The sequence below is a fragment of the Leucoraja erinacea genome, chromosome 10 (genome assembly GCF_028641065.1).
Source record: "Leucoraja erinacea ecotype New England chromosome 10, Leri_hhj_1, whole genome shotgun sequence".
NCBI classification, from domain to species: Eukaryota; Metazoa; Chordata; class Chondrichthyes; order Rajiformes; family Rajidae; genus Leucoraja; species Leucoraja erinaceus.
In genome coordinates this window covers 48,923,276-48,936,319 of record NC_073386.1, presented here as the reverse complement: position 1 = coordinate 48,936,319, position 13,044 = coordinate 48,923,276, and the positions used below count along the sequence as shown (strand labels likewise).

General features: G+C 41.6%; 1 protein-coding gene across 2 annotated transcripts in view; it reads left to right on the top strand.

Annotated features, from left to right (window-relative positions):
- Nucleotides 1-1,992: 1,992 nt before the first annotated feature.
- The window catches only part of abl2 (c-abl oncogene 2, non-receptor tyrosine kinase), an 89,633-nt gene continuing 78,581 nt past the window's right edge, over nucleotides 1,993-13,044 (top strand). Inside the window, exon 1 of one of the 2 annotated variants that reach the window (XM_055642187.1) lies at nucleotides 1,993-2,435. In XM_055642187.1, the coding sequence (XP_055498162.1) occupies nucleotides 2,264-2,435 (172 nt within the window). In that variant the 5' untranslated portion in view covers nucleotides 1,993-2,263. The remainder of the gene's footprint in view (nucleotides 2,436-13,044) is intronic. The other variant, XM_055642189.1, reaches the window with a different exon arrangement.

The window sequence follows — 13,044 nt, the reverse complement described above, 5'->3', positions numbered from 1 at the left end:
AACACATTTAAATAACATTTCTCCTCCTCCCCCACTCCCTCCCTCTCCTTACAACAAAGTAATAAATCTCTCAATGTACTGGGTGGAACACTGCTTCTTCCCTGGCCCCTTCCTCTTCACCCTTCCTCTTCTCTCCCCTCTCCGCACCTCTCCCCATTGCGCTCCTCCACCAAACACAACATTTGAATAACATTCCCCTCCCTCTCCTTACAACCATGTAACAAATCTCTCAATGCACTGGGTGGAACACTATTGATAATGGGCAGTTTCTGTAAATGAGATCCCATTATGATTTCATTGTCAGGTGGAGTCTGTTGACGGGCAGTTTATGTAAATGAGATCCCATAGTGACATCAGTTGCTAACTGTCAAATTGACACTGCGATGTTCAAGTGATTCTTTCCCAAACTTTCTCAAAAATGTGACTAACTTCTAAAATATAACATCAATTTGAACGAAACTTGATACACTATACCACAAGACAATTGTGAGGAAGGTGGTGCAAAATTATAGTGCTATCGTGTACTGTTTCGGTGTAGTTCAGGTCATGAAAAGCTGGCAAACAAACACGCAAACTGACAGAAGATGAGAGTTTTTAGTCATGTACTAGACCAAGTGGGTCCCTGTCACATGAGAGGCCTGGTCCCCCAACACAAAATTCCAGCACTCACCCATAGCCCCCAACTGCGCAGGGGCGGCTCATTTCCCCTTATTCACCCTCCCTCATTAAACCTTTTTTTTTAATCCTTGCTGCCAGGAATATAGAAAAAAATGCACCCTCCCTCATTAAACTTAAAAAAAAATCCTTGCTGCCAGGAATATAGAATAAGGGATTGAAACATTGTAGCTTGCAATTGCACTGGCAGGATTCAGTCTAGGGATAGCAACATTGTAGCGAGCAGGGCTACAATCCCATTGTGACATCAAAGCTGTAAGTGCCAGTGCAGAGGGAAGATTTTTTTTCCTCAAATTGGGCTTTGTAAATTAAAAAATGTGAATGACTTGTGAAATTATAACATCAATCCGAACGAAACTTGATACAAACCACCACATGACGATTGTGAGTGAGGTGGTACAAAAATTGGAGCACTATCATGTGCCGTTTTGGCGTAATTTGACGACATCACCAAATCAGAGATCACAGACAGGCACACACACACACATAGAAACAAACAAGATGAGAGTTTTAGTATAATAGATAGAAGATAGATAGATTGTACATTGATAGGAATGGTTTAGAGAGATAAGTACCAAATTTGAGCAATAGTTCAATTAGAAAGTGCAATATAATTCAGGCCATGGATTTTGGAATATGGTTATATAATTTCTGAAAAGCACTTTGTACATTCAAAGTCAGAAATGACATTTATATTTTTAGATTAATTGATATAAACCCTTGAAAACAGAAACCGAAAATGCTAAAAAGACACGACAGGCTAGTTAGCTTCTCTATGTGACAGGGAAGAAAAATTAAACAAAAACGATGAAAGTTCTTGTTTAAGAAGGAACTGCAGATGCTGGAAAATCGAAGGTAGACAATAAAGCTGGAGAAACACAGCGGGTGAGGCAGCATCTATGGAGCGAAGGAAATAGGCAAAGTTTCGGGTCGAGACCCTTCTTCAAAGTTCTGTTGAAGTTGTCGATCGGATCATTCAGTCTGCTCTCTCTCCACAGGCGCTGCCTGACCGGACGGGGGAAAAAAATCTAGTTTTAAATATTGATTCCTACCAATAAACCACTGTTGATGGTAACTGGAACGACTGGAACTGACTGCTCGGAGGATCAAGGAGCTCGGACCAGGGACGGAGGAGCAGCTGGGAGGACCATCTGGGAGGACCGTGGGGAGAGCGCCTCGTTGTGGCTCGGGGCAAGGCTGTTGCAGTGGGACTGCGGGGACGGGGGCGGATGCGGAGCTGGAGCCGGAGCTGGAGCCGGAGCTGGGACAGGAGCGGGAGCGGGCGGCTGTTGTGTGGACAGTGACTGGGCTCCCTCCCAGTTCTCTACCCGGGGCCGCTTTGTATTTGTGTGGACGGGACAAGACGCCGCCACCATCTCGCCCCTTCGCCGGGGGGGCAGGGGCCCGGCAGCCGGTCACCACGCTACCTGTGAAGCCGCAACGGGAGAGGGGGCCGGGCCGGGTCGTGTCGGGCCAACAGCAACACAATAACCCCGCGGCCAAGCGAGGGAAGACACCGGGAGAGGATGTAAAGGAAACGTCTCGCTAGGAGAAGGATTCGGGGCGGACGCTGGTGGAGAGGCCGGGGATGGGGCAGCAGCAGGGCCGCGTCGGCGGCACCGCTCTCGCTGGTGCTAGCGGGGAGACGGTGCAGCCGGGCAGGGGTAGGGTTGGCACGGCGAGGCCCGGACATGGGGGTAGGAGACGGGAAGCAATAGCCAGGAACGCCGAGGCCGCCTGCAACATCTTCACTCACCACGGTAAGCAAGCAGCAGTTAATATCCAAGGAAACGTGTCTCCGAGGCAGAAACATATCCAACTGTCTTTAATTATCGCACACATACAACCCCCCCCTTTGTTGGTATCCCTTCTTCAGTTGTCTGCTACGTGTTAAACAATAATACTTCATGAATATTATCGTGAGACATTGCAGTAAACGGGGAATGAATTGAATTTATATGATCTTTTTTAAATGCTTGTGACCTTTCTGCACCCCACATTTGGACAACATTTAGGCTTGATGAAGGGACATTTGTAGGTTACTGGTCACATTGTCAGAACTATTAATGAATATAAAAGTAGGGTGTGTATCAACTTGTGGTGCAGATTGTCCCTCTGCATCTTTTTCAATTACTTGAGCTAATGGAAATATTGCTGATGTTATTTTTGATCTGTATGGTTTTTTTGGGGATTTTTAAAAATTCTATAGTTTGTGTCTGTTGTATTGTAGAACAGCTCTTTTCCATATCCATGTGGTCATCTGAAGTTGGCAAGTGAAAAAGCTTGAGTATATAAACTGTAGTTCTTCAGTGTCCCTTGTAACCCGAATCAAGCACGATAGAGAAAACGAAAGGATCTTAAAAGTAGTGTGATGATTGCCTTTTTTAGACAATACAATGGGTATTAGTGCCTTGCAGAATAATTTCCCACAGGTCTTGATTATTTTCACAATGTTTCCAAGGTACGCATTGTTTCTAAACACTGTAATTAACTCCCATATTATGGTGATCCAGAAGTGTATTGTAGCTTCCTGCTGATGTCTTTTGGTTATGATCTTTTTTTCTTATTTATTCAGGAAATGACCCAGAGATTGCTACTTTCACCAAACCAGCCTCTTTCCTTTGTGCTTAGTGATATTCATGCAATCTTATTTACAAATTTTGGTTCATGGTATGAAAATAGGTCACCAGAAAATGCCGTTTATTATCAATTGAGATGTTTCATAGTCATAGTTAACACCAAAAGGCACCTGCCCGATTATTTCATTATTTAGCCAGTTTTTAACTGTACTGCCTCTGTGGGGAGAATTTGGCCTTACCTTGGTACAAGTAGGATGCTAACAATTTGATTATACAAGCGCTTGTTTCATCACATTGGGAAACCATAGTTGAGTAGTTTACCAAACTGAATTATGAACCACTGCAGCGGTTGAAATTAATATTACACAGTTTGTTCTGATGTAAGTCTGCTCCTGCCATACAGTATAGAAGAATGAAGGAATAAGGGACAAGGATTGGCAGTGTAGATACAAAGTTAATATTCCAAGAAAAAGTTGGAACGGGAGGATAATGAGGTTCGCAACCAAATATTGAAACCATTTCAGATGCCAATGTCAATCTCAGTTGGAGATTGGCAGCTTAAATTCAGGATTCTCTATGTTATAGGTTAGATGGATACGGTAAAAGGTTAATGAGACAATCCAATAACGAACAAAGCCACATCAATTTTACATAAAATACGCTTGAGAGTATTGTAGACTCTATATTTTGACCAAGGAAGTTGTCTTGGGATTAATATCATGCTTTGGTAACCGCTGAGCTGATTTCAATAACTACAGATTTTGGTTTTTATTGGTAAGGAGGAAAATGCTATTTGAGGCTTCATTGCTAGGTGATGTTGGCATTGATTGTAATTAGTGATGTGAAAATCTCTCCAGGGAGGCATGGTTAACATATTATAATTATAAAGGGTAGATGACAAACCTTAGGTTGAAAATGCACAAAATAAGGTTTAATTATTTTTGAGGGCCTCTTCAACTGTCCATGAAGCATGGTGCATATTGATTGTACCCATCTTGATTTTCTAGGCAAATGACACGAAGATGGGTTTGAAGGTGACAAATACTAGACAACATATAACATTGAATGATTGGAGGATAAAGTTGGGATTTCTCAGAAAAGACTGTATAATGTCTGTACATGGTGCATGTCATTCAGATTTGTGGGAGGGACTTGTGTTGGCCTGCTTACATTGATGAATTTAAACTGTCATCGGATGAGACCTTCTCTTGTTGGCTGATGTAATCAAGTTAGTTTGTTGTGGCAAGCATGGGCCTGATTTTTGGATACGTGTGATTCTGTTGTTTTATATTTTAGTTGGAGTAACTCAGCGGGTTGGGTCAGGCAGCATCTCTCTAGAACATGTCCAGGTGACGTTTCGAGTCGGGACCTTTGTTCAGACTGGTGGTGGTGGGGTGGGGGGGGCTGGAAGAGAGGAGGGGCAGGATAAAGTGTTTTTTTCTATGATTGTTTTGGAAGACTCGGTGTTGCAGCAACTTGGTGATGAGATGGTAATGCTTCTTCAATCCAACCGGCATGTTTAATTAATTAGACAGACACATTTTCATCGGTGTTTTTGACTACGTTTTATTCAGCTTTTGTTATTGAGGAATGAGCTACTGTGTCTGTCACAAATGTAAATCTGCAGTCACATGTGTTCCATTGCAACTCATAATCTGCATCTGTCCATTGATTTCACAGTAACTTGCAGCTGCAATACCATAAAGTTGTGACAGAATGAAGTAGTCTTTGTACACAAGTAAAAACTACAGATGTGTGTGTCTCAGCATTAGCCATACTGATTAGTTTATCTCTCCTGCTTTTACCAAGGGGATTGTCTCAAATCAGGTGATCGTACAGGTGCTGACTTGCAAAATACACAAACGCAGTTTGTCAGTTTTGATTTTGGGAGAAGAAAATTATTTAAGCTTCCTACATATAGTGTGGCTAGGATTTATTTTGGATGGGAATAAGATGAAAATAGATGGTTATGGTCAAACAATGAGGGTTGCAGACATTCTTGTTATTGCACAGATCTACTTTCTCAAAGCAATTGGTGTCACTTTCAAAATTGCAAGACCTATTTTTGCATAGCTCTTCCTATTTTTGACCATTGACCATTGCCCCAAAGGCCCAACTTGAACTTAGAAGGAATCGTTCAAGCCGTGCTGTTGTGTATGAATTGAACCAGCAGAATGGATCTGTTCATTTTCTCAACATACTCTCAGATTGGTTTGCTCCCTGCTTCATTATCCTTCATGATGTGTTGTATGATGCGTTATTGAACCTTCATTATTTTTGCCTTTTATTGAGCATGGTCAACATGGAAGTTTCTTCAGCTGTAACGGAAGTATATTTAGGTGTAAAGTTGACAATGGATGGCAGTTTTGAAATAGACCACCGATGCAGGGAGCAATACATATATAATGTTGTGCGTCCTATGTTGCTAACTTTCTGATCATGAATTGGAAAAGTCGATAGTTAATGGAATCCCACTTTTATTGCCTCCTTGTGAGATTTGGGAGTTGACTTAATTCCTCACCAAAGGGAAGTGTAATGTTGAGGTATCTAAGGAATTGAACGGCATGCAAAACATCTACTCGCTATTATATGGTGCTTTTTAACAATTTAAGTATCATTCAAAAGCTTCACCCAACTGATGATGTTTAAAGTGCAGTTCCTCTTGTATGTAAGCATACCAGTTGTTTTTGCACATTTTGAAACGGTATATGATACAAGTTTTGCCTTGGCAATGATGATTGAGGCTGGATATTGGTTATGTCATCAGAACAATGCAACTGAATATTATCTGGGATTCTTTTCATCTCCTTTAATTTACAAACATGATCTTGGTTTAATGATTTAACGGAGGAATGAAAACTATCAAATACAGCGTTGTGCTAAATTACTGAAGAGATAATATGTTCAAACTCTATAGTGGAAGTTGAATCATCACCTTAATGACTTGGGTTCCTGAGAATTAGTATTGAGCCAATTGGGTGATGAAGAATGCATGTTAAAACAACCCTTGCACCGCATCTGCGCCCAGGATGAGGTGTTCCATGCCAGGGCATCGGAAATGTCCTCATTCTTTAGGAAACGGGGATTCCCCTCTTCCATTATAGATGAGGCTCTCACTAGGGTCTCCTCGATATCCCGCAGCTCCGCTCTTTCGATATCCCGCAGCTCCCCCCATTCGTAACAAGGACAGACTCCCCCTTGTCCTCACCTTTCACCCCATCAGCTGTCACATACAGCATATAATCCTCCAACATTTTCATCACCTTCAACGGGATCCCACTACTGGCCACATCTTCCCATATCCACCCCTTTCTGTTTTCCGCAGAGACTGGTCCCTCCGAAACTCCCTTGTCAACTTGTCCCTTACCACCCAAACCACCCCCTCCCCAGGTACTTACCCCTGCAATCGCAGGAGATGCAACACCTGTCCCTTTACCTCCCCCTTGACTCCATCCAAGGACCCAAACAGTCTTTCTAGGTGAGGCAAAGGTTCACTTGCACCTCATCTCATTTGCCCAGTGCAAATTGGTGGAACAGCACCTCGTATTTCCCTTGGGGACTTTACACCCCAGCGGTATGAACATTGACTTCTCTAACCTCAGGTAGCCCTTGCTCTCTCCTTCCCCTCTCCCTTCCCAGTCCTCCCACATGTCCCACTATCTCCGCCCACTTTCTTTCATTGTCCTAACCCCTCCCCTGACATCAGTCTGAAGAAGGTTCTCGACCCGAAACGTCGCCAATTCCTTCTCTCCATCCATGCTGTCTCACCACTGAGTTTCTCCAGCATTTTGTGTCTACCTTCGATTTTACCAGCATCTGCAGTTTTCATAATCCATCTATCTTTTTATTTTTCAAAGCATTTTTTATAAAAACTGCCAGTTATTTACAAATTAACTTCATGGAGCCACAAGGAACTGCAGATGCTGGAATCTTGAGCAGAACACAAAGTGCTGGAGTAACTCAGCAGGTCAGGCAGCATCTGTGGAGAGTGGACATTTCAGATTGGGATCCTTCCCAAGACTGATTGTAATAGGCCAGAGAATGTTGGAAAGGAGATGGGGGCAAGACCTGACCAGTGAGATGATGATGATGGAGAAGCATTGAGGAAGATGGGGACTAAAGTGTCAGAGACTGTACTTGAAGGTACAAGAAGGGCAGGAAGGGATATTTTTTAACAATCGAATTGGATGTCATGAATGAATGTATACTTTGGCAAAATAAAAATTATATATCAATATTCACCACCTTCAACTGTTCTAAAATCTTAATTCCCACTTTGAAGTATGTGTAAATGCTGAGGGAAATGACATGGGAAATTGAAGACACTGAACTGCAGTTATGATGTCTTAATAGGATTATAAATGTAATCCAAGTAGAAATTTGTATGAACATTGTGCTGATGCACGTATATCTTAAGCTAATTAAAGTTCAGTGTTATTATAGTCTTATTGCTCTCTGATTTTTCTCCAATATATCTACATATATGGAACAATATCTTATTTCTGGACTTTGCTGTATTCTCCCAAAGGAGTAAGAAAATCATTTTTTCTTAATTCTATCAAAATTGTTGGTAAATAACTTGTTCTATTTTCTATTTTGTTGTACCAAGCACTGCGGTCTTGTAAGTGAATCTTTTATTTAACTGCCCCTGCAACATTCATTAAATTCTGGAAGAGTGCACCATTATGACTTCCCCATTCCTTGACTTCACAACCTATGAGAGAAATTGAGTTTACCATTATTTTATAACAAATTAGAGACAATGTTATGCTATTACCTGCCAAATTCCTTTGTTATATAGCTCTTTCAAACTTTCAAACTCACGAAAGACAATTAAATCTCATTAAAGATTGAGAATTAATAGGCTTACCAAGTGTAATGCCGAGACATTGTTTAGTTTGAGTAGATCACCGGTTCTCTGATTGACATTAGCTGGGATTGAAAAATGACTTACTTTGGTGCTATGGGTTTTGCATTTCCTTGCAATCTAAGCTAGAAAATATTGTTGCAATATCCCTTCCTCTCATGGGATGCTGTATGACTTCACGCTGTTTGTCATTTTTCCTGTCATGTGATATTAAAGTTACAATTGCAGATTCCAAACCTTTGTCCATATTAAAAATAAAACCTGATGGATTTGTAAGTTTATAACACCTGAGGATATAACACGTCTTAATAACTGCTTTAATTTGTCTCTAATGCTCCGAGGATTGTCTAGACATCCAACTTAAGTATTGCTTGAGTAAAATTGATTAAATAAGATGGAAGATGCTTATTAATTACAATTAACCTGAGTTTGAGACTCTCAGCAGGCAAAGTAGATTTTTTAATTTCATCTTTGTGTGAGGGAGGTCCAATTCTATGATAATATCAAATGGGTCATTCAATGGCATATTTAATATCTTGGTACCAGGTTTAGTTAGTTCACCAGAGAGCACTGTATGTGTTATTATGATATTAAGTTCCAAATCTTGATTTCCTTTTATATTCTAATGATGAGTTCCTGAAGGATTGTGCATAATTAGCCATGAGTTTGAGGATAGAATGAGGCAGTAAGGGGTGGAGGTAGAGGTGAAGCACCCCCCCCCCCCCCCCCCCCCAAGCATGCACACACCCCCATCCACATTAATGGGACAGAGATGGAACGTGTTTCTAGCTTCAGGTTCCTGGGAGTCATCATCTCCGATGACCTCTCTTGGACCCACATACCTCAACTCTGATCAAGAAGGCTCACCAGTGTCTCTTCTTCCTGAGGAGACTGAAGAAGGTCCATCTGTCTCCTCAGATCCTGGTGAACTTCTACCGCTGCACCATCGAGAGCATCCTTACCAACTGCATCACAGTATGTTATGGCAACTGATCTGTCTCCGACCGGAAGGCATTGCAGAGGGTGGTGAAAATTGCCCAACGCATCACCGGTTCCTCGCTCCCCTCTATTGAGTCTGTCTAAAGCAAGCGTTGTCTGCGGAGGGCGCTCAGCATCGCTAAGGACTGCTCTCACCCCAACCATGGACTGTTTACCCTCCTACCATCCGGGAGGCGCTACAGGTCTCTCCGTTGCCGAACCAGCAGGTCCAGGAACAGCTTCTTCCCGGCTGCTGTCACTCTACTCAACAACGTACCTCGGTGACTGCCAATCACCACCCCCCCCGGACACTTATCATTATTTATTCAAATCGTTTGCTATGTCGCTCTTCCAGGGAGATGCTAAATGCATTTCGTTGTCTCTGTACTGTACACTGACAATGACAATTAAAATTGAATCTGAATCTGATCTGAAGGTGATGTTATAGAACCTGTGACATTTGAATAATTTGCTTGCACCGTACATTATTATGATAAAGCACTAAACATTTTATAAATTTTACATTTTCCACAATAATCATTGAAGGACTGTACCAGGAGCCATTAAAAGTGGTAACTTTTAATTTGGTCTTTAATAGCTACAGCAAAGGAGATTAATTAATTGAAATGGCCTAACGTATAAAAATGAGGGTGGAGAATGTGAAAAAAACTCTGTACTTACGATTTTTAAATGGATATTGGGAATTTCAGTGACAATTTAAAAAAAAAATTGTTATGACTGACATTTTGTTGCTGTTGCGTGTATCCTATTTGACATGTGTTCATCTAGAAAAATGTAACCACTCTACTTCTTGAATAAATGACATTTTTCTGTTGACAAAGTTAGCTTTGATCTTGCTACACCTTCCAGTCCTTTGTGGTTGTAAGTTAAGCATAGGGTTGGAATCCTGCTACAACATAAAGCTTGGTATGCAAACAAAAAAGGAATTTATTCATAGCACTCCAAAACCTCAGGGCATTCTAAAGTGTTTCAGAGCTAATTTATAATACTTGGAAAATACAAAATGTTGTATAGGAAACCACGAGTGAGTATTTGTAAAGGATATTATTGTCTCAAACATCAGTGAAGTAACTGACCAGTGAATTTATTCAGCGTACTTTGAAAGTAGATTCTGGAGTAGTTCCTGAGGACTGGAGGGTAGCTAATGTAACCCCACTTTTTAAAAAGGGAGGGAGAGAGAAAACGGGGAATTACAGACCAGTTAGTCTAACATCGGTGGTGGGGAAAATTCTGGAGTCAGTTATTAAAGATGGGATAGCAGCACATTTGGAAAGTGGTGAATTCATTGGACAAAGTCAGCATGGATTTATGAAAGGTAAATCATGTCTGACGAATCTTATAGAATTTTTCGAGGAGAATTTTTAACTAGTAGAGTGGATAAGGGAGAACCAGTGGATGTGTTATATCTGGACTTTCAGAAGGCTTTCGACAAGGTCCCACATAAGAGATTAGTATACAAACTTAAAGCACACGGTATTGGGGGTTCAGTATTGATGTGGATAGAGAACTGGCTGGCAGACAGGAAGCAAAGAGTGGGAGTAAACGGGTCCTTTTCAGAATGGCGGGCAGTGACTAGTGGGGTACCGCAAGGCTCAGTGCTGGGACCCCAGCTATTTACAATATATATTAATGATCTGGATGAGGGAATTGAATGCAACATCTCCAAGTTTGTGGATGACACAAAGCTGGGGGGCAGTGTTAGCTGTGAGGAGGATGCTAGGAAGCTGCAAGGTGACTTGAATAGGTTGGGTGAGTGGGCAAATGCATGGCAGATGCAGTATAATGTGGCTAAATGTGAGGTTATCCACTTTGGTGGCAAAAACAGGAAAGTCGACTATTAACTGAATGGTGGCCGATTAGGAAAAGGGGAGATGCAACGAGACCTGGGTGTCATGGTACACCAGTCATTGAAAGTAGGAATGCAGGTGCAGCAGGCAGTGAAGAAAGCAAATGGTATGTTAGCATTCATAGCAAAAGGATTTGAGTATAAGAGCAGGGAGGTTCTACTGCAGTTGTACAGGGTGTTGGTGAGACCAAACCTGGAGAATTGCGTACAGTTTTGGTCTCCTAATCTGAGGAAAGACATTGTTGCCATAGAGGGAGTACAGAGAAGGTTCACCAGACTGATTCCTGGGATGGCAGGACTTTCATATGAAGAAAGACTGGATAGACTCGGCTTGTACACGCTGGAATTAAGAAGATTGAGGGGGGATCGTATAGAAACACAAAATTCTTAAGGGGTTGGACAGGCTAGATGCAGGAAGATTATTCCTGATGTTGGGGAAGTCCAGAACTAGGGGTCACAGTTTAAGGATAAGAGGGAAGTCTTTTAGGACCGAGATGAGAAAATCATTTTTTACACAGAGAGTGGTGAATCTGTGGAATTCTCTGCCACAGAAGGTAGTTGAGGCCAGTTAATTGGCTATATTTAAGAGGGAGTTAGGGCTAAAGGGATCAGGGGGTATGGAGAGAAGGCAGGGATGGGATACTTAGTTGGATGATCAGCCATGATCATATCGAATGGCGGTGCAGGCTCGAAGGGCCTAATGGCCTACTCCTGCACCTATTTTCTATGTTTCTATGAAATAGGATCTTTCAAAGGGCAGGATCTACTATATCTATTGAAGTTGCAAGAGGCCTTTTGTAGATCGATGAAGAGATGTATCCTCCTCCAAATAGTTTTACCTGCGCTTGTATTGTAACATACAAGCAATAGAGAATATGCTTCTGTTGTGAAGTAACGACCACTGAACAAAGAGGAACAAGGAATTGCAGATGCAGGCTTACAAAAAAGACAAAGTGCTGGAATTATTCAGTGGGTCAAGCAGCATCTCTGGAGAAAATGGACAAGTTACTCAAATATCAAAAAATATATCAATCTCAGTTTTTTATGAAATTTATGACTGGCCCTTCATTGCTCTCTGGGCGTGAATTCCAAAGGTTCACTGACCTCTGAAGCATTTCAGGAACTTGTCTGTTCCATCAGCTGTACCTCTCTGGAAAGTTTATATTTTAAGGTAAGGGGAGCAACATTGTACATGGTGATCCAGTTGTGGTTTCACCAGGACCAGATGTAATTTTGGTACAACAGACTTACTCTTGTTGTCTTTGTGTCTATCTTCGGTTTCAACCAGCATCTGCAGTTCCTTCCTACGGACTTACTCTTGTTCTCAGATCCTCAAGTGATAACAAGTCTTCACAACCTACATTTGAGTGCAAATGTTCCTTTGAGCACCAGAAATTCTCGATCTCTCACCATAAAAAAAATGCTGAACATTATAACAATATTTTAAAGACATTTGGACAGTATATTGGATAGGAGAGGTTTAGAGGGATATATGGGCCAAACACAGGCAGGTGGGACTAGTGTAGATTGGTTATCTTAGGCGGCATGAGCAAGTTGGACCGATTGGCCTGTTTCCGTGCTGTATGACTATTTCTGTCTTAAGTGCTTTAAGCAAACTTGCATGTTTACCTTTGGCCCTCTCAACTATATCAAGCTTGTGAATAGTTGGGGCTTAAGCACTGATCCCATTGTTACCTCACTCGACACAACCTCTGTTCATTCCTGCTCTTCTCTATATGTTAAGCAAATCTCAATCCAGAGTAGTATATTGTCCCCCGTTACACGTGCTCCAACTTTATTCAGTAACTTCCTTTATGAACCATCATATTTGCTGAAAAAATAATTTATACGAAGGAAAATTAATTGCTGTTTCCAGCATATTGTCATGACAACAATCACAAGGATTAGTGTGTTTCAAGTAGCTGGAGCAAGGAACTAGCAGTTCATAATTATCACCTGCATCCTGCTGCTGGTATCATCTTACAATGAAATCTTAATTTTTAAATTCCACAGTTTGGGATGATGGAATGGATTAAAAAGAAACCACAATACCAGCAGTCGTCAATGATTACCAGGAA